This window comes from Gobio gobio, assembly GCF_949357685.1.
Source record: "Gobio gobio genome assembly, chromosome: 24".
Classification (NCBI taxonomy): Eukaryota; Metazoa; Chordata; class Actinopteri; order Cypriniformes; family Gobionidae; genus Gobio; species Gobio gobio.
The window spans coordinates 8,361,763-8,388,434 of record NC_137120.1 but is presented as its reverse complement, the minus strand read 5'-3'; the positions used below and the strand labels follow the sequence as shown (position 1 = coordinate 8,388,434).

General features: G+C 40.2%; 1 protein-coding gene across 2 annotated transcripts; it reads left to right on the top strand.

Moving 5' to 3' along the window:
* On the top strand, positions 1-25,518 carry LOC307120311 (uncharacterized protein). Of its 2 annotated transcripts, none has more exons than XM_079807295.1 (5): positions 1-248; positions 4,474-4,872; positions 21,307-21,378; positions 24,711-24,952; positions 25,449-25,518. In XM_079807295.1, exons 1-4 carry the CDS (start codon positions 203-205, stop codon positions 24,857-24,859), a joined length of 666 nt encoding a protein of 221 aa, XP_079663421.1. In that variant the 5' UTR covers positions 1-202; the 3' UTR covers positions 24,860-24,952; positions 25,449-25,518. The 2 variants fall into 2 exon arrangements, with proteins under 2 accessions (XP_079663421.1, XP_079663422.1); XM_079807296.1 differs by lacking the exon at positions 1-248 and adding an exon at positions 2,534-2,627.
* Positions 25,519-26,672: the final 1,154 nt, after the last annotated feature.

The window sequence follows — 26,672 nt, the reverse complement described above, 5'->3', positions numbered from 1 at the left end:
AGTATCCAGGAACGTTGTAGCCAATATGGTGTAACTACTCCGTGTCCTTTAACATTACACCGAATTTTAAGGACAGCTCCGGGAACTCTTGTTTTGCGGGAGGTTTTATTTTATGAAAGTTCTGAAAGCAGCTGAATTCAAGATTCGATTTCAATTGATTTATCGGGTGAACAAAGAAAAGAAAAACAAAGAGTAGCCTAATATGGAAGGCTATTTTGTGATCACTCTGTTTGTTTTTCTCGTTGATGGTAAGTTACTTGACTTTGTAGTTTCAACATTTACAAGCAAATTCATGTAGAAAATGCATGAATTAAAAATGTGCACCTTATGTGATGTAGGGGAGAGCGGGACACAAACATATCGCTACAGTCAGCTATACAGCATTAAAAACATAATAATAATGAATAATTTCTGAACATTGACTATCAGTCATTATTCACCTTTTTCTCATGGTTTCTCAAAATAATTTATAAACGTATACAATAATATCATAGTTCTAATAGGCAGGGATGGACTGGGGCTAAAATTCGGCCCTGGCAAACCCAGCCCATCCAGCCCATGAGTTCCTCTTGAATGTTTTAACTGGGGTTAGGGCCTTAAATTGGAGTAAATAAATAAATCTAGGACAGGGACAACTAATGATGGATATTATCGAATTTACTGCAAATGCAGATAACAAACGTAATATTGCACTTTTGTCACACAGAAATGCACTTGACAGTAAACCACTGATTTTGAGCGATACATTAAAGTGAATTTACTGCTTTTAAAATCTGTCATCATTTACTCACTCTCATGTCGTTCCAAACCTGTATGAGTTTCTTTGTTCTGCTGAACACAAAAGAAGATATGTGAAGAATGTTTGTAACAAAGCAGAGAGAGCAACTATTGACTACCATAGTATTTTTTTCCCTACTATGGTAGTCAATAGTTGCTCTATCTGCTTTGTTACAAACATTCTTCACATATCTTCTTTTGTGTTCAGCAGAACAAAGAAACTCATACAGGTTTGGAACAACTTGAGGGTGAGTAAATGATGACAGAATTTTCATTTTTGGGTGAACTATCCCTTTAATGCATGGGATCCAGGCTTTAAAGCTGTTTTGTTGAATTATAATTTAATTACCCTACACTCTAAAAAAAAAAAAAAAGGTTCTATATGGCACCAAAAATGGTTCTTGGCTCGTAATGATAGGGAAACCTTTTTTAGTGCTATATAGCACCAATTTTGGTGCTTCAGCGGTTCTTTGACTAAGGTGCTATATAGCACCTCTGAAGAACCACTGAAGCACCAAAATTGGTGCTATATAGCACTAAAAAAGGTTTCCCTATATGGGTATGGTAGTCACAGGTAAAATCATGCTCCTCATTACCATAGGTATATGGTTTCGCAAATAAATAAATAAATAAATAATAATAAACTTTTGAATTTGGTTGTGCTAGAGTGACAAGTTTGTAGTTGTGTGTATTGCTGTTTTCCAATTTACCTCGTGATGTATTTACATGGTCGCGGCTGTTTTCAGCTGATTCACCACAGAACCTTTAATGTTCCCATATTCATTCATTTCATATATGAAACGCAGCGCACGTTCGTCGGCGGCAGCGCTGTTGCGCGGATATTCGCCTTTTGCAGTTTCATGCGCCCAAACTTTTAAACAGCGCCTAATATGGACACAGTCTATGGAGGAGGGAAGGTCTCTCTCGCTTTGGCCTGTCAATTCAGAAGACAAACCAATGGGCCGCTGTCCCTGCATGATGGGCCAGTCCGTGGCAAAAAATTAAATAAATAAATAACCTTGTATCGGCCCCAAAGTGCGTCGGCCCACCGGGAAAATGCCCGGTATGCCAGATTACCAGTCCAGCCCTGCTAATAGGGGCTCATTGTAACGCAGTGTAACAACCATAGACTGTAAAAAAAATAGGGACGTAGTGTAGTGACGTCACCCATAGGATTCTGAAGAGCAGTTTTGAAGCGTAAAGTAGGGACGAGCTGGCCGTTGCCATCTTGGCAGCGTATCATCACGCATCACTCCCGGATAACAGAAAATGGGCAAAAAGGCGGTACGTGGGGGGAGCCGGATTGGCTTCAAGAGAAACTGCGGGAGGTTGCCGCTTGGTAACAACACACCTAGGGTTGCCACCTTCAGTGTGGCAAAATAAGGGACACCCATTCACGACTAGTGGCAAAATCACTGATCTCATTCATAGTCTTATGTTCTGGTTGTAGAAGAGATTATTAGTAATTATCCAGTATAATTGTGCACAAAAGGTGTAAATCTTCGGCATTAATTAGACACAGAGACATGAAGAATCCATGTATGAATCTCAACACTGGTGACAATCAATGAAAAGCTTCTTACTGCACTGCATGCTGGTACCACCACTGAAAAAGTATTTTATTATTTTCCTTTGATGTGATCTATTCTGATTACTTATATAGGCCTAAGGTTTATTTGTTCTACATTATGACTGATTCATTCTTTGTTTATATATTGTTGTCAAAAAAAAATAAAATAATTATATATAGCCTATAGCCTATGTAGAGGGAGCATCAAGTGTTCTGAGGCTGATCTATAACGATAACTTTCCATAAAGTGGACATTCATTGCGTGAGTCATTGAAGCAATGTAAGTGTGCTTTGTTATACTTTAATAGGAAACTCGTTATTTATGTTTCAGTTACTATAGCCTATATAAATAGCATTAATATTTCCGCTAGCTTGTTTACTCACTGGAGCAACGTTAGTAATTTGCGTGTATAAATCAACAAGCTTAATTCTTCACTTCGTAGATTTAAGTGAAGTTTGTATATACTGAATTCATAGTAATGGATATTGCATATGATAGTTAATTATATGCCCTTCATGACGCAGCAAATATAACAACCTTTCACCTACTTTATATCTGTGAGCGTTAGGCGCCATCTAGCGGCCTTAAACAGTACCACCGTAATGCTTATTTGCATTACGTGTTAAATATTTGAATACTTGTATTTGAATATGATTATAGGCCTTTATATGACTGTTCCTTGACTATTGTGACAATTTATTGTTATTGCTGTCTATTCATTGTTATCTTTGTTAATTCTTTGTTGATTTCAGACCACATATACTATCTAAGAAATGCCCTGTGGTCTGACTGTGCTGTCAATTACTGTCAGTTATTAATCACTCATTAAAGTCTGGAATTGAATCCTTGCCTCAGGTGTCTTTACCGACACACCAGTGCGAACACCCACCCACCTAGACTAGTGCCTAGAGAGTTCTACTTAATTCCTTTTAACAGAATGCCTCCCTTTCTTCAATGATGCCATTCTCCTCACCAAACGTCTCATGAAACCAGACCTTGAAAATAATGCATATGATCCAATCCTCTGTCTTCTTGGGATCATTTTAATCACCAAATTTGACTTTACAAATATTGCAAATGTCCTGACCATCCGAGCTTGTACCCTCCATCTTTCTTGTTTTTGTTTTTTAAGGCAATGTATGAAATGTTGAATGTGAAAGAATATGAAAGGTGAATCAGACTTTGTTAAAATATCTAGCTAGCTAACTAAATTTATGAGGGGTATATAAAAAAGGAACTAAATTTCCCCATTAGAATTATTTAAATGGCTGTCCCAGTTTGCCAGTAATACCCTGTCCCAGTTTAACAATACGCTATTGGTAAACTGGGACAGTGTCAAAATCGCATTAAAAAAAAACAGATGATTAATATTAAATGTGATTTTTATTTATTTTTTATTATTATTTATTTTTTGTACATTTTGAGTCACCTTTACATCCCATAACAAAATATATAACAATTACAAACGATGCATGATTTTTAAAAATGTTATAAGCTTAACGTTATTCACCTCAGAATGTTGTTTTACCTACAGGGTTAGTTCACCCAAAAATGAAAATAATGTAATTTATTCCTCACCCTCATGCCGTTCCACACCCGTAAGACCTCCGTTCATCTTCAGAACGCAAATGAAGATTTTTGTTGAAATCTGAAGGCTCAGTGAGGCCTGCATAGGGAGCAAAGCAATCTACACTCTCAAGATCCATTAATGTACTAAAACATTTAAACAGTATTTATATCTATTTATATTTATATCCAAACATAAACTCCACCTCAGAGCCATTTAAAAACTCTTCTAATGGCTCTGCGCTTTTAAACAAGAATAAAGTAGTTAATAAATCCAGGTCAAGGTCCCCATGGTAGGCTATTGTAAAGTTGTTTCAGTTAACAGTACGCCATTTACATTTTTAAAGCTGATTAATCAAAGATAGGATAAAGCCCAATCTGAGTAAAAAAAGTCAGTTCACAATTCTGATGTTTTCTTACAATTGCGAGTTTATATCAATATAATTCTGACTTTGTAACTCGGTTGCAAGTTATATTATATATGATTTTCTGAGAAACGATACAAGCACACACCCACATAAGTAGCCTATCCTAATTATGGTTTATTTTTTGTCTTCAGGTGTGTTTGGCAATGAAGTGACAACAGTGCCAGTGATGGAGGGAGATTCAGTCACTCTAAAAACTGGTGTTACCAAAAAACAACATGACAAGATGCTGTGGTCTTTTAATGACACTCTCATTGCTCTGATCAATGAAGATCACAGTAAGAGTTGTCTGTATGATGGTGAAGGAGGGATATTCAGCGGTAGACTGCATGTGGACTATGAGAGCGGATCTCTGACCATCAAAGACATCAGACCTGAACACACTGGACGTTATGAAGCAAATTTCATCCAAAGCAAGAGCTCAGGAACCAGCCAAAGCTTGAACAGAAACAGCAAGTGTGACAGCACAAAAATCACCATTGCAAACAGACACATTGGCGACACCATAAAAACATTCAGTGTTTCCGTCAATGGTGAGTGAGTCAGTCATTTGACCTGCAGTCAGTGACTGTGATTATTTGAATATCTTCAGACCAGTTTATTTCCTCTTTCCTTGTATATACAACCTGCTTCAGAGCTGATTTACTGCATTTCTGATTTGGTCAAGATTAGACTGACCTATTTTTCAATCCTTACCTATTTTTTACAGTCTATGATCCTTACATATCTGAACATACAGGGGTGTAGTTTATGCCCCCATGAAAATCACAGTAGATCCAATGAAAAATATGTAGAATTCATTTATTTTGTAACAATAATTTCGTTCCTAAACAAATATGAGTTTGTCATAATAAATCAGACAAAAAAAACTCCCCCTCCATTGAACCGATTGGTGACGCCCAACCAATGAGTCGCACTTTCGCCAAAACAACGCGAGTGGTGTTTGAATGGGAGAGCCGCATGGGTAACGTTAGCGCAAAAAAAAAGAACAGAAGCGCTGCACAGCGGACTATTTAACTGATGGTCAGAGTGGGATGCAAAGTATATATAAAAAAAGCATGTACTGAGAATGAGGTATGAGAATGTTGAGTAATCGCTAGTGATGTCAGATGTGATTGTCAGACAGATGTTAAAAACAATTTTTTTTACATGGATCATTGTCAAGGTATTTCAGATCAACACATGGAAGCTTCGAAACAATATGACACATTTGCTTCAACTGCTTCAGTGCTTCACGAAGCCTCGGTCTGCCCATCACTACCGTCAGGAAGTTATCAACGTGTGCCAACGCCTTCTACCACAATTTAAAGATAAATTCCCTGAAGTAGTTGATGTGGCACACCGACTTGGCCGTGTTCATTCAAATGATAAAGCTCGTGGAATCATCTTCCAATTCACCTCGCGTTTTTACCGAGATGCTGTCTGGCATGCGGCCAAGGATGCTGCGTTTCTGATTGAGAACCGACTGAAAATTACGTAAGACTTGTCACCGGCCGATAGAGCGCGGAGAATGACGCTTTGGCCCATAGTTGAAAAGGCCCGAAAAGAAAACAAAAGGGCCTTTTTCGTCGGCGGTCGAGCGTTTGTAGATGGTAAGGAAATATTTCCTCCTGCTTAAAAGTTAACGGATCTGAATTCCACATTGGCTGATGCTACGCTGACTTGACATTGGAACTGATTTGCGAGTAATTTCTGGATCTTTCACTCTGATCCAAAATACCGTTACCCACTTCTGATGGTGATGTGCTTATTTTATTTTATTTTTTCTCTCCCCTGGACACTTCACAAAAAAAAAAGTGTGTATATATATATATATATATATATATATATATATATATATATATATATATATATATATATATATATATATATATATATATAATATATCTTTCCTGAGCCTTTTTGTTTACATCCATTTAAAAAGAAGAAATATGATTACTAAAGACTTTTATCGATTTAAGTTAAAAATGCTAATTATTTTAACCCCTTTAAAAGGGGAATTATAGTTGTTGTTCCTCAATTGTATGTTTGTTCTCTTGATAGATTAATGAAGGGATTGTTAACCTCATCCCTTACTTGTTCTGACCAGTTAGGTTCCCTATCTCAGTGACTTAGTCCTTATACTTGTTCTTTGAACTAATTCTTTCTTCTATTGGTCTTTTTTTTTTTGGTTTGTTTTTTCTTCTTTATTCTTCTATGTCATTATCTGTTATTTCCTTAAATTGTAGAGGGCTACGAAACATTCTTAAGCGCAAAGCAGTTTTTTTGTATCTTAAAAGTCTCAACACAGATCTTTGTTTCATACAAGAATCTCATTCAACTTTACAAGATGTCAATTTATGGAGAGCACAATGGGGGTTAGAATTGTGGATGTCTCACGGAAATGAATATTCTGCTGGAGTTTGTATTTTAAAAAATAATTTTGGAGGAAAGATCCTAGCTACTGATTGTGACATCAATGGTCACTATATTATACTTGTTTTTCAGTTTGCAAATATGACTTGTATTACTGCTAATGTATATGGGTATAATTCACCAAAAGATAATAAGGTATTTTTTAATATATTAGAAACGCGTATATGTCATATGTTATCTAAATTTCCAAATTCTTTCTTAATATTCGGTGGCGATTTTAATGTTGTTTTGAATTGTACCTTGGACAGATGGCCCCCCCAATCTACTAATACTAATTCTGAGTATCTATTATCCTTTATGCAAAAATTTTCTGTTGTAGATGTGTGGCGAGAAACCCATCCCTTGCAAAAAGTATTCACATGGAGCAATAATTCTCTTTCTAGACAATCCCGACTTGATTTTTGGTTGACCTCAGCAGAGTTATCTAATATAAAGACTGATATACTTCCCTCACCATTTTCTGACCATAAAGCCATCTCTATCTGTATTACATTTGTATCCTCTTCCTCACAAAGTAAAAGATCCTCGTATTGGAAACTTAATACCTCAATTCTTCAACATAATGAAGTTCTCACTAAGATTGACAACTTAATTTCCTTTTACTGGCATAAAGCCAATAATGAGAATATTTTTTGTAATAATTGGGAACTTCTTAAATATGAAATTGGGAAGTATTGTCGGAAATACAGTAGTTCGTTAGCAAAATTAAGAAAAAGTAATGAGAACCAGATTATGACTACACTGTAAAAAATGTTATGTCAGGGCTCCAGACTAACTTTTTTCACTTGGAGCACAGTGGCCCCCAACTGAAAATTTTAGGGGCACAACCAGAAATTTTAGGGGCGCACACCATAAATCAACATGCTAACCAAATCTACTCATTTCCACTGTATTACTAATAGGGATCGGTATCGTTAAGGTTTTAATGGTATTACTACTCTTACCGATACTGCTTATCGATCCGGTACTTTAACAGTATTCTTACCGGTTCTTTTTATTATACTTTTTTTTTTTTTCATAAAAAAAAAAAAAACATAATTAAGAACATAATTAACATGGCTTTATAATCTGAAAAGTAAAATATATATAGCAAAAGAAACCGCAAAGTTTGAACAAAAATATAAAACATTTGTAAATGGACCAGTGTGCAGGCATTCGGAAGGTCTGCTAACATTAATATTACAGTAAAGAACAAACCTACAAAGAAATCTAATAAAGTAATGAAATGTAAAATAACACTGCATAGTTTTCACTGTATAAATTGATAGATTAATGCTTATAAAAGCTAAAGTTATTAATTCAAGAGATGTGAATATTTTCAATTTGCCTTTTGTTCGATTCAAATGAATGGCTCAATCGTCAGCAGGTTTATTAGACGCTGCCCCTTTAAGACCGATCAATGTAGAAATAATATCATATTCTCCTATTTCTCCAAACTATTTACGCCTATTTAAGATATAAACTGTTAAAGTAACTACTCTCCAATCCGGTCAATTTGACACCGGCTATTTGTTGTTTATTTGATGGTTTAGACGCGCACACGAAGCCTAAAATATTAAGTGCAAGTCGGTCAATTTCGCAGCACACACACATAAGCCGCCTTGAAGTTGGAAACAGCGTCTCTTGCGCGGATTATTGTGCATTTAATAGCTCTTTATTATCACACACATCCGGCAGTTTAGCAACAGTAGAGACTGCAGTTTACAACAATCACTGAATCTGACGTTTAGTTTAGGTTTAGGGAGAAATGACAACGCAGCTGTGAAGGGAAGGATGAGCTCGACGGAACACGGCACGTGTTAAAACTAATAGTTTTACCTCATATCATCTTTTTATAATTCTTGGAAGCCAAAATCGAAAATAAAATTAGATTAATATCACAGCACATCCCTAAAGTTTAAGCAGACTAAACTTCTGTGTAGTTCTCTTGGCCATCCTCACTCATTAAGCTGACTGTGGTGGTGTTGTGTTCGCTGTAGCTCCACGTGAGAGAGCTCGCTCACTTTCTCTCTCTCTCTCTCTTCTGGATTGCGAATGGCAAAAATGCATCACGGACAAATGATTTAATATTATCTCATATAGAAACGGCTGGCAAAGATAGAATTTGCCAGACATAACGTCTATCAATTATAATTAGTAAGTGTATTTTCTTAATTTCTCCAGTACCGACAGCAGGCAAATTTACTGGTCGCACATGTGCGACTGGATGTAAAATTCAGTCGCACACTCTCAAATTTTAGTCGCAAAATGCGACCATTTAGTCGCACTCTGGAGCCCTGTATGTGCTATTTGCTTAAATAAATAATGGTAACAATATTACACATAATATTTTTGAGAAGTTTTGGCTTGGTTTCTTTAATTGAATCTACCTGAATAAATCATGTAAAATTTCCTAAATTATTTATTCTACGAAACAATAAATTAAATATTTTTAGTGACATGTGCTTATTAATTTTAAGTTGACTTTAAAAAAAGAGTATAAATTAGAGGGAATGGAAATGACCTGTTTCTATTTGACATACGTTATACAATTAATGGACTGTATGCTGCTAGCACAGCACAAGCAGAAACAAACTTGTTACTGCACTGGCATTAGCAAAGTTATTGCTCATTGACCAAAGCAAAATGCTTTATAATATTGGTATACATGCAGTTATCCACAACCTAACCATAAGATCTACTCTTCTGCACAATGGTAACGGTCAAAACTTCAACAGAAAGAAAATCTTTCAAATGTCAAACATAACAGAACATTAAACGTTAACAGATGTTTCCCTTCACTCAAAAACACATAAAATAACACTTAATTTCAATATTAACTCTCCCTTTCCAGCCATATGCAAAGTATGCTGGGAACTAACAATGGTGTCTCTAAATAAAACTGCATAATTGAGTTAATTCTCTTAAAATAAATAGGTAACCTTATTTTCCTTAATTTTATCAGTTTATTTGGTTCTTCGATTGAAGGCTCAAGATTGCTTACATTTCCTTAAAAAAAATCAGGAAAATGTATCTCTTGGTTTTATTAGTGAAATGTTCTCAATATTTTCTATAAAACACTGAACCACAATTTTCTTAAGAAAATATACACACTATTTTTAATTATCACCTCAATTTTTTTAGTGAAAATTACAAGACCCATGATTCATTTTTTACAGTGTAGAATTTCGTCATTATCATGTAAAAATTTAGATGATCTTACAGATTCAGAAAAAATTGAGCTTGTTAAGCAAAAACATAATTTAGAGAATATATATAAACGGAAGGCTGAAGGTGCCTTCATCAGATCTCGACGGAATTGGCTAGAGGAGGGTGAGCAGAATTCTGCCTATTTCTTTAGGTTAGAAAGGCAACGAGTAAAAAATTCCATTCAGCAACTATGTATTGATGGGAATGTAACGGATGATTTTAAGATAATTGCAGATTTTTGTGCAAAATTTTATAATGATTTATATTCTTCTAAATTTTGCCAGCAATCCACCACAAATTTTTTTGATTCCTTATCTCACATAAAACAAATTAATAATGAAGATTGTAATCTGTGTGATGCACCCATTAGTCTTTCAGAAATTATTGATTCTATAAATAATTTAAAAGTTAACAAATCCCCAGGTACTGATGGGCTATCTGCAGAGCTTTATAAAGCATTTGGTCAAAAATTAGCACCTTTTTTACATAAAATGTTTTTAGAGAGTATTGAGAAAACAATGCTTCCTTCCTCTTTATGTCAGGGGCTAATAACTTTGATTCCCAAGCCCAATAAAGATCCCCTTCTAATAGAGAATTGGCGCCCGATTTCATTATTGAATACTGATTATAAAATTATTGCCTTGGTTTTAGCAAAAAGATTAAAACTTATTCTTAATAATTTAATAGATGAGTGCCAATCAGGTTTTATTAATCAGAGACATATTTCTAATAATATACGTTTAATTTTTGATTTGTTGGATTATTCAGATCTTATTTCTACAGATAGTTTTATCCTCTTTCTTGACTATTATAAAGCATTTGATTGTTTAGAACACGAATTTATGTTACAAGCCCTACAAAGATTGGGTTTTGGTAATTTTTTTTGCAAGTGTATTAAAATGCTTTACTGTAATGGGAATAGCTCTATCCGTCTAAATAATGGCACTTCTCCTAGATTTTCTTTAAACCGTGGCGTAAGACAAGGTTGCCCCATTTCCCCATATCTTTTTCTAATAGCTACACAATTTTTAAATTTACATATTAAAGAAAGTCCTGTGAAGGGAATTTCTATTGCTGGTACGGATTTGTTTATTAGCCAACTGGCAGATGATACAGCATTGTTTCTAAGAGATGCCTCTCAGATCCCTATTGCTTTAAGCTCTCTACAATCTTTTTCTAATGCGTCTGGCCTTCTTCTTAATATTAATAAATCCGAATTACTCCCGATAAAAAAATGTGCTGCAACCTCCATCTCAAATATTCCCATCAAAGAAAGTGTCACCTATTTAGGAATAAAAATAATAAAAGATAATAAACTAAGATGTCAGATTAATTTTAGTTCAGTTATAGAGAAAACTCAGAAAAAATTTAACCTTTGGTTGTTAAGAGATCTATCTTTGAAAGGCAGAACTCTGCTTACTAAAGCAGAAGGGATTTCACGTTTATCTTATGCTGCTCAGTCTTTATTTGTGGATAAATCTACTTGCAAGCTGATTGATGTAATGTTGCTCAAATTTCTTTGGAAAAATAAGACTCATTATGTTAGAAAATCAGTTATTTTGAATTCTTATAATAAAGGTGGCTTAAACTTCATTGATTTTAATTCTCTTAACAATACCCTAAAAATCAATTGGCTTAAACGTTTCCTTCACAATCAATCTTCTATTTGAAAGTTTAGAGTATAATCCCAAAATATGTCTTTTCTCAATTAGGAGGTATACATTTCCTTTTAATGTGTAATTATTCAGTTAGTAAACTTCCTATTAAACTTTCAAACTATCATCAGCAGATGCTTATGGCCTGGAGACTTATTTACAAACATAATTTCTCGCCACACAATTTTCTAATTTGGAACAACTGTAATATTCTACATAAGAGGAAGTCTTTATTTCTTGAAAACTGGTTCAGTAATGGAGTGATGTTAGTAAACCAGTTGTTTGATAGTGATGGTAATTTATTTAGTTATTCCGCTTTTGTCTCAAGATACCAATTCCCAGTTCCCTTTCAGTCGGTCACTATGACGTACGTCGGTAATAACCGACGAATTGGGATCACTTCAGAGAGCCCCTATAAGCTTCGAGAACTTAAGAACAGGCCAATGAACAATTGGCGTGCGAGATTTGCATCTCGCGCTCCGCCCCGCGCCGCGGGTATAAACGGGAAGCGAGAGCACCGCACTGACGTCATTCACTTCGGAGCCGAACCGGCGTTTGAAGTTGCAGAGACTGCTTTCCTGTCTTTTCAGCGAAAGAGAATTCATCAGAACAGAGAAGAGGATCGTGTGCTGGTGTGACGGCGCTTTCCAGCGGGACCGCGAACTCAAGCTGCTAGAAGGAACAAACTGCTGTTATCACAGCAATCTGTTGGTATCGGTGGGCGTTCCATTCTTTGAGTGCAAACACAGGCTGCACTATCCCCTGTGTGTTGCCGCGGTTTCCCTGGGTGCTTCAGCACTCTCTTAAAAGAGCGTTCCTCACAAAAAGAGCAACACGGGTGTGACACTGCGTCTTTTTCAAGACGTCATTCCACTCGTGCGTTTCTGGATGCGGTTGTTTCCTGTCCTGACGGCCACGATCCCTCTCGCATAAACATGTTGAGACTGTGTTCGTGGGTGATCCGTGTTCTCTCAGGGGAACGGGACCACGTCGACGCGCTGGTCATCTCGCCTTTCGTGTGAGGGTTTGAGTGTTCAGCGCGCCGTGTGCCGTCTAGCTGCCGAGTGACAGCGCGGGTTGCCACGGCAGCTCAGCGCGCGTCACTCGGCGGCTACGCATGTTGAGACAGTGTTTGTGGGTGGTCTATGCTCTCTAATGAGAGCATGGCCACGTCGGCGCGCTGTTCATCTTGCCTTTTTCATAAGGGCTTGAGTGTTCAGCGCGCCGTGTGCCGTCTCACGGCCACGCCCACTGTCTCACATGTCTGCCGGTAGCTTACAGATGGGATTGCTGGTCCTAAAAAAAAAATAAATAAATAATTAAAAAAAAAAAAAAAAAGGACCTAGCGTTTCGTTTGGGGCTCTAGCAGAGGACAGATGTCAATCGCTGCATCGGAGAGAGGGCTGTTATGTGTTGAAAATAAAGATGATGCTGAGATTCCCACTATAATAGTGGGCGCTCGTGCTGAATCCGATTCATGCTCGACAGCCATGCTTTCCCGGGTGGCTGAGGCATAGTGCAACGCATAATTCGCCTTGCCTGCCTCTTGCCTTTCCCGGATGTGCGTTGGAAGGCTTTTGCATTATGGAACTATTGGTGGCAAAATATGGAACACCAATAGGGCCATAATCTGTATAAAGTTTTCCTCTCTCTCACTACCCTCATCGGTGGGGTGGCAGTGCCACTGGCAGGCCACCTCCGCCCTGCTTAGGGCATGAGGGTAGTTCTCAGCCGAGGTTGAGCTGCGCACAGCGCTGGCCCTTGGCTAGACGATGTCCAGAAACACCATTGACCCGGATTTGGTTCGGGACTGTTCTTCCCCCGGAGGAGGGCCGGGTAAAAACCATTAGTAATTCTGTTCCGCCACTGGGGTTAAAAACAGCCAGTGGTACCCAAATATATATCTAAAAAAAAAAAAAAAAAAGAGAAGAACAGTTCCAATATCTCTGGGTCTCAGGAGTTCAGGAATGGCAGCGTGTGACGCTACAAGCCTCGCCGCCCTCATTCCCCTCCCCACAAGAGGGCGAGAATGGCAGTGTGTGACGCTACAAGCCTCGCCACTCTCATTCCCCTCTTCTCAGCGGTGTGTGGACGACAGTGCGCGACGCTATGCCTCGCCGCTCTTGTTCCCCGCTGAGGAAGGAGGTGAGGCAGACCGTGTGCAACGCCACAAAGCCTTGCCACGCTCAGCCCCTCCTTCATTTGGAGAGCGCGCTGGGCGGTGTACAACGCTCCCATGCCTTGTCAGCCTCTGGTGCCTCTCCAAATCGCCAGCAGGGGGTGCCGGCTGTGGGAACGCACTCAAGCGGCCTTCCCACACTCGCGCACCCCCTCAGCGGATGCAGGTCGTGTGTCAGACCCAGACCCCTACACGGACCACTCCCATGTCGTCCTGGGGTCCCTGCATTCCGCCTCGCTGCCCTGCTGCGGGTACGTCTGTGGTACCGATGACCCCGCTTGTTCGGTCTCTGGGGGCCTGGCTAGCGCTCCCCAGCCCGTCTCGCTGGGTCATCTGTACCATCAGACTCGGTTTGCGATTCAGTTCGCCCGGCGTCCGCCCAAGTTCGGGGGCGTTCACTTCACGTCTATTGCGTGGGTGGATGCCCCCGTGCTTCGGGCGGAGATCGCTGTCCTACTGGCGAAGGACGCGATAAAGCCGGTCCCTCCAGCCGATATGAAGTCTGGGTTCTACAGCCCGTACTTCATTGTACCCAAGAAAGGTGGCGGGTTACGACCGATCCTGGACCTGCGTTACCTGAACCGCTCCCTCCACAGGATGCCGTTCCGAATGTTAACCCAGAAACGCATCTTCAGATGCATCCGTCCCCAGGATTGGTTTGCAGCGATCGACCTGAAGGACGTGTACTTTCATGTCTCGATTCTCCCTCGACACAGACCGTTTCTACGCTTTGCTTTCGACGGACGGGCATACCAGTACAAAGTCCTGCCCTTCGGGCTGTCCCTGTCGCCCCGTGTCTTCACGAAAGTCGCGGAGGCGGCCATTGCTCCCATGAGAGAGCGTGGTGTTCGCATCCTCAACTATCTCGACGACTGGCTGATTCTTGCCCAGTCACGGGAGCAGTTGTGCGAACACAGGGACATGGTGCTCCGGCACCTCAGCCAGTTGGGTCTTCGGGTCAACTGGGAGAAGAGCAAACTCTGTCCCGTACAGAGGATCTCTTTTCTCGGGATGGAGATCGACTCGGTCGCCATGACTGCGCGCCTCAAAGAGGAGTGCGTCCAGTCGGTGCTGAGCTGCTTGAGTACGCTCAAACGCAGTACAGCGGTTCCACTGAAACATTTTCAGAGGCTCCTGGGGCATATGGCAGCAGCAGCCGCAGTAACGCCGCTAGGGCTGCTCCATATGAGACCGCTTCAGCACTGGCTACACGACCGAGTCCCGAGATGGGCGTGGCACAGCGGGTCCCTCCGTGTCCAAGTGACGCCGAGATGCCGCCAAACCCTCACCCCGTGGTCGGACCCTTCATTTCTACGGGCAGGAGTGCCTCTAGAACAAGTGTCCAGGCATCATGTTGTCTCCACGGATGCCTCACCCACGGGTTGGGGGGCCACGTACAATGGGCTTGCAGTATCGGGTCTGTGGACGGGGCCCCAACTGCAATGGCATATCAATTGCCTAGAGTTGCTGGCAGTTCGTCTTGCTCTCAGCCGCCTCAAAGGGTCGCTCAAAGACAAGCACGTTCTGGTCCGGACGGACAGCACGACGGCCGTTGCGTACATCAACAAACAAGGTGGTCTACGCTCCCGCCGTTTGTCCCAACTCGCCCGCCATCTCCTCCTGTGGAGTCAGAAGCATCTGAGGTCCCTTCGTGCTATCCACATTCCGGGCCTGCTCAATCGTGCGGCCGACGAGCTGTCACGGTTGCCAGTGCTTCCCGGAGAGTGGCGACTCCACCCCCAGGTGGTCCAGCTGATTTGGAGTCGCTTTGGGGCCGCACAGATCGATCTGTTTGCCGCCCACGACACGACCCACTGCCAGTTGTTTTATTCCCTGTCCGAGGGGACCCTCGGCACGGATGCACTGGCACACAGCTGGCCCCGGGCTCTGCGCAAATATGCGTTTCCCCCAGTGAGCCTTCTTGCACAGACACTGTGCAAGGTCAGGGAGGACGAGGAGCATCTCCTCTTGGTAGCTCTGTACTGGCCCAACAGGACGTGGTTCCCGGAACTAGTGCTCCTCGCGACAGCACCTCCTTGGCCCATTCCTCTGAGGTAGGACCTTCTGTCTCAGAGACGGGGCACCCTATGGCACCCGCGTCCAGACCTCTGGAAACTCCATGTCTGGTCCCTGGACGGGACGCGGAGGTTCTAGGTGACCTACCGCAAGCGGTAGTCGACACCATCGCTTCCGCCAGAGCCCCCTCTACGAGACGGCTTTATGCGTTGAAGTGGAACCTGTTCGTCGACTGGTGCTCTTCTCGCCGAGAAGACCCCCGGAAGTGTTCGATCGGATCTGTGCTATCTTTTCTTCAAGACGGGTTGGAGCGAAGGCTGTCTCCCTCCACCCTCAAGGTATATGTTGCCGCCATCGCCGCAAGCCATGACCTCATTGATGGTGAGTCCTTAGGCAAGCATGATCTGATCGTCAGGTTCCTAAGGGGAGCGAGGAGACTAAATCCTCCTCGCCCTTCTTCTATACCCTCTTGGGACTTGTCTCTGGTGCTGACCGCACTGCAGAGGGCGCCCTTCGAGCCTTTACAGTCAGTAGAGCTTAAGATCTTGTCTCTAAAGACAATACTCCTGATTGCATTGGCCTCAGTTAAGAGGGTAGGGGACCTGCAGGCATTTTCGGTCGACGAATCGTGCCTGGAATTCGGGCCGGGTGATTCTCAGGTGACCCTGAGACCCCGGCCTGGATATGTGCCCAAGGTTCCCACTACTCCCTTCCGGGACCAAGTGGTGAGCCTGCAAGCGCTGCCTTCGGAGGAGGCAGACCCAGCCCTAGCTTTGCTCTGTCCCGTCCGTGCTCTCCGGACTTACGTGGACAGAACGCAAAGCTTCAGGACCTCAGAGCAGCTCTTCGTCTGTTACGGAGGACAGCAGAAGGGAAAGGCTGTCTCCAAGCAGAGGATGGCCCACTGGATAGTGGATGCCATCGTCTTGGCGTATGAATCCCAAGACGTGCCCTGCCCGCTCGGGGTTAGAGCTCACTCCACCTGGGGTGTAGCTTCTTCCTGGGCGCTGGCTCGTGGCGCCTCGCTGACAGACATTTGTAGAGCTGCGGGCTGGGCGACACCCAACACGTTCGCTAGGTTTTATAGCCTGCGTGTAGAGCCGGTGGCTTCTCGTGTGCTCGCTTCCCATAGTCAGCTTCACTGAAGTGCCCGTTCTAGTGTCGGCTTGCTGCGCCATTCCCTTCCCCTGGAACGGATACGTGCGCTTATTTTCTCCAGTCGAGTTCCCCAGGATAGGCGAACCCTGTTGAGTCCTCCGCACCCCTCGGCAGTCGGATGTTGCGGAGCGTCCGACGCCAGGTCTGGCACTCGTATGCATTGGTGGAACTTGTGTCAGGCTGGGTTCCGTATGTCGTGACCCCTACGGCGGTCCCATACGTGTATTTCCACGGTTCAGCTCCCTACGGCGAGCTCGTGTCTTTCCCTTGGCAGAGTTCTCTGCCGTCTCAGTACGGTGTCGTCCCCCGCCTGCATTAGGCCGGGGCCTCCCCTGGGACTCCGTATGTTGTGCTGCCCACGGCCAGCCCATACGTGTTCTCCACATGGTAACTCCCTCCGGGCATGATGTGGCTCCCGCAGCGTCCTTCGGGGACGCTTTCCCAGCGTTATCCAATCAAGTCTGCTGAATGGGTCTTGCGGAACAGCAGTATGACTCTTCTAGCGTGAATCTTCCCGCCCGCTTCAGAACGGGGTCTGAGGGGCTCTCGCTGGGCGCTGGAAGTGGTAGTAACTGTGGCGTTTTCCATAGGGATCCCAATTCGTCGGTTATTACCGACGTACGTCGTAGTGACCGACTGAAAGGGAACGTCTCGGTTACGTATGGTAACCCTCGTTCCCTGAAGGAGGGAACGGAGACGTACGTCCCGTCGCCACAGTTCCTTCCATCACTGCTTGGCCGAGTCACTGGTTCGGCTCCTCAGTGAAAAACGTCAGTGCGGTGCTCTCGCTTCCCGTTTATACCCGCGGCGCGGGGCGGAGCGCGAGATGCAAATCTCGCACGCCAATTGTTCATTGGCCTGTTCTTAAGTTCTCGAAGCTGATAGGGGCTCTCTGAAGTGATCCCAATTCGTCGGTTATTACCGACGTACGTCTCCGTTCCCTCCTTCAGGGAACGAGGGTTACCATACGTAACCGAGACGTTTCTAGTAAGGAATTTAATATAGTTTTCAAAGCCATCTCTTTGGAAATCTCAATGCTATTTAGAAACCGTAATAATGCTACACTGACTTCTGTTTGTCCCCCTAGCCCTGAATCCACTGTGGTTGGTTCTATTTGTTTTTCAGTGCATAAATCCAACTACAAAATAAGGTCCTTATTTTTGGACCTTATTACTTCAATTCCTTCTTCCATTTCTTATTGGAATAACTTTTTTGATGACATTAAATGGTCATATGTTTGGTCACTTCCTCAGAAATTCTTTCTAACAAATAAAGTTAAAGAAATTTCCTTCAAAATTATTCATAGATTTTATCCAGTTAAGTACTTTTTAAAGAAATTTAGAAGTGATATTGATACGTCCTGCTCTTTTTGTGAAGCCTCTTCTGAAACTGTTGATCATTTGTTTTGGGAATGTCCTTTTGCTCGATATTTCTGGAATAATATTGATGCTCTGATTGTCCAAAAGGTTTTTTGCAACTTTTCTCTATCATTTAAACACATTCTTTTTGGGTTTTATGTCAAAGACAATAATCTAATTGATGCAAGCTTTTGTATAAACCTTCTTTTATTTATTGGAAAGTTTCACATCCATAAATGTAAATATATTAAAACTAAACCCCACTTTAACTTCTTCAAAGAAGAACTGATGTCGTATTTAAATACAATTTCAACTTCTGATAACAAAACAGCTATGAAAACATCCAGAATTTGTGCCATGTTTAATATTCATCCCTAATACTCTGATTTTGGTGCCCTCTTCCCTTTTCTTTCTTCTTTTTTCTCTGTTTCCTTTTTCTTTTAGGTTTATTATAGGGCTGCAACGACGCGTCGACGTCGTCGATGACGTCGACTGCGTCGGCGGCACATTATTTACGTTCTAGAATGGAACAGAAGATCTAGAATAATGGCAGCTTCTGCTCCCGGGCATAGTGAAAATGATCATTTATCATATAAAGCCAGACCGCGACATTCAAAAGTGTGGGAGTACTTTAAACAGAAGCCGAATAAAACTGTGCTTTGTTCGCTCTGTAATGCCGGTTTCACATTGCGCGCGGTGGCAGAGCAGAAGCTGTGCGTGTGGAGAGCGGGAGCTTTCACACTGCCAGTCAGTGTTGCCAAGTCCCGGTTTTTTCCGCGGAATTGGGCTACTTCTACACTGTTGCCGCGGGCTGTGTCTCATGTCCGCGGGTTGAAGCGATCCCAATTATGTGATATTTAGCCCCGGGAATGAGAATTTTAGCCGGCAGCCCTGCAAAAAAACACACATATTTAACCCCCCGAACTTGATGTTTACCAGAGAACCTCCCCGAAACGCGATTGGGCTTGTTTTGGACTAGTTTTGAGTAACGAATGGGTGGGTTTTGTTGTGTAAACCTGGCAACCCTGCTGCCAGTGTTCTCTCGCGCAGCTGAACCGTGGCGCGTGTATTGCAACATACGGTCACATTTTCCGGGGTTCTTCTCCGACCCCAGTACGTCTCGTGCTTTTATTTATTATGGGCTGCATATATCTCCTGTTAATGCGACCTGGTTCCGCTCTGTCCCAAACACATATGCATAATAACATGCTGTATATAGGTAGTTTGCATGATTAAAGTAACATTAAAGTTAAGATATGCCTCTAGCTTTAATCATTTAAATGTGTCTTTGAAGTTTGGGCTAAAACTTCTGGCAGCTTTAGTCGTTGTTTATGCACATGTATCTTCAAAATAGACAACTAGTTATACTATATTAAAACTATGCTGAAAGCTCCTGTATGTGAACCTTTTGCAGATAAATACAAGTGCATTTTCGTTTACTATTGACACAAATCAATAAGTAAATCATACTCAACTACTATAGTAAACAACTTTTCCTAATTAGGCCTACTCTGTATACATTTTATGATGAATAGTATCATTATATATTATGTTTAAAAAGCTTCTTGTGTTCATATATTTCTTTATAAAATGGCATAGCCTACTATGTGCACTAACCCTTCCTGAAATACAATTAATATTGTCATCATTCATTGATTTCATGTTAAAATAATATACAAATTCACTACCCTCTTTGAAGTACAATAATCAGTAAAAAAGAATCATAAGATTAATCCAGAAAAATAATCGTTAGATTAGTCGACTAATCGAAAAAATAATCGTTAGATTAGTCGACAGAAAAAATAATCGTTAGTTGCAGCTCTAGTTTATTATTCAGGTGATTTACATTTCTCTGTAAAATTATTGAATCATACTTTCATTTTGTCTTTGAAATATTGTTTATATTTGTTATATGTGTTGTTTTATTTTGTTTATTAATATTGCAATAAAAAAAAAAAAAAAAAAAACACCACATATATTTTAGCTAGCTAATCCATTGCAATGTATTCAGCTATAACTATAACAAGTTATCAAAGTCGTCTGTTTTGCTAGTTCATTTTTCAATAGTGTCTGTAATTATCAATGACAAAAGTATTCACATCGGTGTTTTTTTTTTCTTCCAAAATTAATCGAATTAACGAATTGGATGAATGAACGATTTAAGTGGCTCACTCATTAAAACAGTGAATCTCTGAGGCGGTTTCTATACTTTCTTTTTATAATCTCTACTATGTTAGAATTTTATGAATGATGATTATACACAAATTTCATAAAGTTATGAGGTGTAATCTCTTAACATGTTTTTATAACAGATTCGAGGTAAATATAGCAGGGTAGAAAAGTCAGCAGAGGGAGAGGAGAAGCAGGTATAAAGATGCCATTCAATCAATAAAATAAAATAGGAAACAGTAAAAAACAGCAGCTTTGTAAAGTTAGGCTATAGATTAATGGTTTAAAGACTCCAGTAAACAGCTTTATACTAAGTCAAGTTCCTAAGGCTGTCAAGAAGTAAGAGTAAGTGGTGTATCTAAATTTCATGTTTACAGTTGTTCAAGAGCCGATGTGTTTCCCGTTCAATTTTTTTTTAAATGCATTTAGGTGTAATGTAAAAATCTTAAAATAAATGTTTAAATGTTGTCTCTTTCATATTTGTATATGTTGAATTTGGAATCAGTTAAAGCATATAGATAGATAGATAGATAGATAGATAGATAGATAGATAGATAGATAGATAGATAGATAGGTAGATAGGTAGATAGGAAGAAATCATTTATCCAATAACAATACACATAAAAAATATCAGGCAGCATACCAACGTTCAACCCCCCCAATGTTCAAACCAAATCTAGGCCCTTGTATACATATCTTGTGAATAATTCAACATTGTTGGTATTAAAATGTTTTGTTATAACTGGTCCTAAAGGCTCCTTTTCTGCATTATATATATATATATATATATATTTTATTTCTTTACTAATATTCTCTTGTATTTTTCAGCTTCTCTTTCTGTTCCTGACAAAATCAATGAAGAATTGTACGGGAATGGGAAGGAGGACGAGTGGGACTTGAGTATGTTTTCTCCTCCCTTCTTTTTTTATTTACAGTCATGTGAAAATGTTGGTATGAGGTGTTTGTGCTGATATGCTGTGTTCGGTTTTCTGTGCATTATGGCCAAACATCTCCACTTTAGTCTCGTCTGTCCAAAGGACATTGTTCCAGAAGTCTTGTGGTTTGTTCAGATCCAGCTAAGCTGTGCTGCCATGTTCTGTTTAGAGAGAAGAGTTTTCTCCTTGCAGCCCAACATGCGATACTTGCTCAGTTCCTTTCTAATTATGGTTTGAACTTTAATATTTAACATGTTAACTGAGGCCTGTAGAGTAGAAGATGTAGCCCTTGGGTGTTTTGCGATTTTCTCTGAGCTTTACACAGTCTGATCTTGGGGTGAATTTGCTGGGATGTCCACTTCTGGGAAGATTGACAACTGTCTTGAATGTTTTCCACTTGTGGATAATCTTCCTCACTGTAGAACGATGGACTTGGAAATGGTCGTAACCCTTCCCAGATTGATGGCATTAACAACTGCTTCTCTAAGATCATTACTGATGTATTTCCTCCTGGGCATTGTGTTAACACACACCTGAATGCTCCAGACCAGCAAACTGACAAAACCTCTGCTTTCACACTTTTCACACTTGCTGATCATCAATTAATCAAAGACATTTCATTTTCAGCACCTGACTGCTACATACCCTCTAGGAAGAATTAAGGGTCTACTTAGTTTTCCACACATGGCTTCAGGGGCGGGGGAAGATGTTTTAGGTTGGGGGTGCTGTGTTTTTTTTTGGGGGGGGGGGGGGGGGGGGGTCGTAATGCAATGGACTGTGGCCTACATTAAACGTCATACAGTCATTTACAATAAAAGAGCCTGCACAGTGACAGGAAATACAAATTGACGCAAAAAACCTGCCTACCTTACCAGAGCATGTGAGCAAAGCAAAGCGGAGCCGCTCACCGGTAAAATGACGTGCGCTCAAATCCCGCTCCGATATGACATTTCTCTGTAGCCTACTATACTTGCAGCCAGTGTTGTGTAAGTTACTCTAAAAAAGTAATGAATTACTAGTTAATAATTACATCTTCAATAGTGTAATTATATTAGCCTACTGTAGCTACAAATTACTCTCTCCAAAAAGTATTTAATTACTTATTACTAATTAGGCTACTTCCCAAATCTATATTAACCTCAACTAGTTATGCGATTCAAGGATAGACATGAAACGGTTCTTTTAATTCATTCAATATAAAACTACATCAGTTATTCTGACCAAAGTATTACAAATGTTAGAAGGATACATAAAAACATGCATTTTAAAATTAGACTTTAAATGTTGATGTTAATTCCATTATTGTATTATATATAATTGTATTTAGTATTTAGTTCAATTACATCAGAAGTAACTGTAATTAAATTACAGAAAAAATAAGAGTAATCCCTTTTCTTTACTTTTTCAAGGGAAAAGTAATTAAATTACAGTAACTAATTACTTAGTAACTAGCTACACCCAACACTGCTTGTAGCCATTAAAACACGTATTTAGTTTCAGTTTAAATATTATAATGTTATTTTTTTCATTAAATGTACGTTGTGAGTGGGGCACATAAGATGCATAATAGCCTATGTCAGAAGACGGGGGTCTTCAATAAGTTCAATAACACTGCAATAAGTTTTGTTTTGTTGAAAGCCTTTCTTTAAATTGAATTTCGTTTTGTATAAATTGTATCTTAATTTTAATAAATATTTTATCAACCAAATTGCCCGGATTTAATAAATAATAAGCAAATAGCCTATAACAGACAATGACATGGAGGCGGCGGCGCTGCGTGAACAAAGGCTTAAATGAACAACTACTAGAAAAAAGAAAAGAAAAACCTTTAGTCAAGGGCAGCCCTAACTATTTCAGATAGCCTATATTTGATCCAGCATGTCACAAAGGGCATTCTGGGTTGAGCGCGCGGTGCTGAGCGGAATGAGCTTCAGAAATGAACGGGATCTCCAGAAAGGCGCTCTCTCGCCACTGTAGGAAATATTACCGCTCTTTCTACGCACACACCGCAACGGTGACCTCATGGATGTTTTAAAAACATAATTCAACATATAAATAATACTTTTTAATGGGCCACTTAAAATGTTTATTACAAATAAATGATTGAATTCTAAAAATGAATAAATGTAAATGAACAAAAATTTGCATTGCATTTGCAATCCTTTGAAACCAGGGGGTGCCGCAGCCCCTCCAGCACCCCCACTTCCCGCGCCCCTGCATGGCTTCTGCATTTTGGCCTATAGTTTTTGTTAAAGGGGTGGTTGATTATGATTTCCCTTTTGAACTTTAGTTAGTGTTTAATGTTGCTCTTCGATCATAAACAACATCTGCAAAGATACAACGCTCAAAGTAGAAGGCTTTTTAAGGACCACAACAAACGGCTGGTAGGGACTACAACGAGCTTCTTCATGGGTTGGTGACATCCCTAACCCTAAAATGAACGTAAACCTTGCCACAACAAAGGCCATGTTGAGAAGAGGAAGAGTTGTTGTAGAAGAGCACATTTGGGAGTCGCTCAAGCTGTCACATCCGTCTTTTCACATTTATTACAATACAGTACGAACACAAATGCAACAGCATGTCATAAATCAAGATGAGCACATAAGTTATAACCGTAATTAAACTAAACTATACCTGTTCTCTCTTTATGCAGCAGATATTCGCTGGCTCTGTGCATCTTACATCAGTTCCCACACGAGCGATTTATAGATTATCATGACAGAACATGCTAGTTGAGGACTTCAAGATAGTTAACTCCACATCAGCTACATAATTTCATCAATTAACCAATCAGAAACCTCCTGTTGCATTATTTGTCACTTCTTCTTGAGTCTCTCCATCATTGTCCGATTCCGGTTTGAACATAAGGCTGAACAATTTCTGAAATTTTGAAAAGCAGCTAATTTGCATTTAAAGGGACACACACAAAATGCCACATTTTTGCTCACCCTTAAAAAGCGACAACTTTATCATGCTACAAAAAATTATCTGTGGGGTATTTAGAGCTAAAACTTTAGATACACACTCTGGGGACATCAGATACTTATTTTATATATTGTAAAAAGGGGCATTTTACGTCCCATTTAAATAAATAATGACACGGTGTAATGTGTCATGTGTTGTTGTTCATCTGAAGTTGCATTTCCATAATTTTAAGACCTGCTAAAGACGAGATGATTTTTTATTATGTTCTGATACGTAAACCATAGAATTTAACAAGTGTGTACTTTCTTTTTCACATGACTGGATATACAATTACTATCGGATTCACTCACACTCATGTCTGTCTGTCTTCAGCTCTTCTAGGTTCAGGTCTGTCTGCAGGTCTTATAGCTGCAATAGTTGTTGCTGTTGTTCTGTTGGTGTTTGCAGCTGCAGGTGCTGCTGTGATTTACCATCTCCACAGACGCTCTACAAATGGCAAGTACCACCTTCAGATACTGTAGTAAAGGCATGTGTTTAATTGTGTGTGATTTATTTTTTTACAGCAGACGTGGAGAAAAACAAGCTTGAGAATCTGTTGAAAGTCTAAATATGAGGTAAGATGCTGCACTGTAGTCTCTTTGTAGAAAATGCCCATCAAAACTATACAGTTTGGTGCAAATGTCTTTGGCATGTTACAACCTTTGCTAAAAATGTTTAAGATAGTTATTATATGTTTTGCTGTAATGAGCCATTTGTAAATATAATTTTTTTTGTTTGCCATATATTGTAATAATCAAGTGATATTTTTTAATTCACAAAGAGTATGAAAACTGATGGTATAGTGGACAGAGATCTACTCTCACCATCCTCCAGTTAGTCTGAGGTTACATGAAGAGACATAAAAAGAGACTGCATATATCTGTATATTTATATTCCCACTGACTGAGTAGAATTTATATTTACATATAAGTCATCTAACTGAGGAAAAAAATGTTTATACTGATTCTTATTAACTTATTACTGGTGACAGAAGTGTTGATTTCACTGTTCATTTCTCTCTCTTTATCTTGTGATTATTTTTTCTTTTTGTTTCATTGTGTTTTCTTACAGAAGGAGAAAGACGGATGTCATGTGATGCCAAAGGGATTAGAGTATCCATATATATATATATATATATATATATATATATATATATATATATATATATATATATATATATATATATATATATATATATATATATATATATGTACACACATCCATGACTTGTGGAGTCTCTCGAGCCAAAGAGACTCTATGCACCCCCTGAGCCAAATGATGAGAGAGAACCAAATTACTTAGGGTAGAGTGGGGGAAACATGGAATGATGGAAGTAATGCATCACATTAATTATTTTATTCAAAATGGTTAAATGCCTAAATCCTATCACTATTTTGGGTATTGTTTGAAGTGCCCTTTTTTTTAGGTCAGAGCAACTGCCCCTCAAAATTCCTGTGCACGTCCCTGTCAATTACACTTCAAATAATTGTTTTCAAAAGATGGTTTCTGTCATTTTAGGCAGTTTTTATCACGATGATTTCATTTCAAGTGTTCGTTTTTTAAATAAGTTTAGTTTTAGTGAGTTTTTTGATACTATAAAAACGGAGGTGGTGACGTCATGATTGACAGCTGAGATTCTCTGAGTAAAGTTGTCACTGAGGCACTAATTTTGGCACTAAAATCTGGATTTTTGGGAGGAGATTGGAGCTTTAGCTTTCATTTCTACATTTCCATAACTGTTTATTTCACATCATCATAATTAATTGTTCTGCATCTGTGAGAGTGTGGGCGGGCTTTTGACAATCGCACCTCTACTTCCTGCTCTCTACTGCGCAACTCCGGTCCCGAGATCACGACTGCGCAGACTCGGTCCCAAGAATAGAGTAAAAATAGAGTAAAATAGAGTAAAAATGAGGTAACCAAAGTAGTCCCTCGTGGAGTACATCAAGCAACCCGTGACGAACTGCATCTCGAATGCCACAGAGCCCAAACGAGTGCACGCCACGAAATCTGTCCGCGACAACCACACTATACAAACACAGTCAGTACATTTTTGGAGTAAAAACTTAAATGGTTAGTTCACCCAAAAATGAAAATTCTGTCATTAATTACTTACCCTCATGTCGTTCGACACCCGTCAGACCTCCGTTCATCTTCGGAACAGAAATTAAGATATTTTAGTTGAAATCTGATGCCTCTGAAAGTCCTCCATTGGCTCAGTGGCACCCTTCACTCTCAAGACCCTTAAAAGGTACTAAAGACGTCGTTACAAAGTCCATCTCACTACAGTGGTTC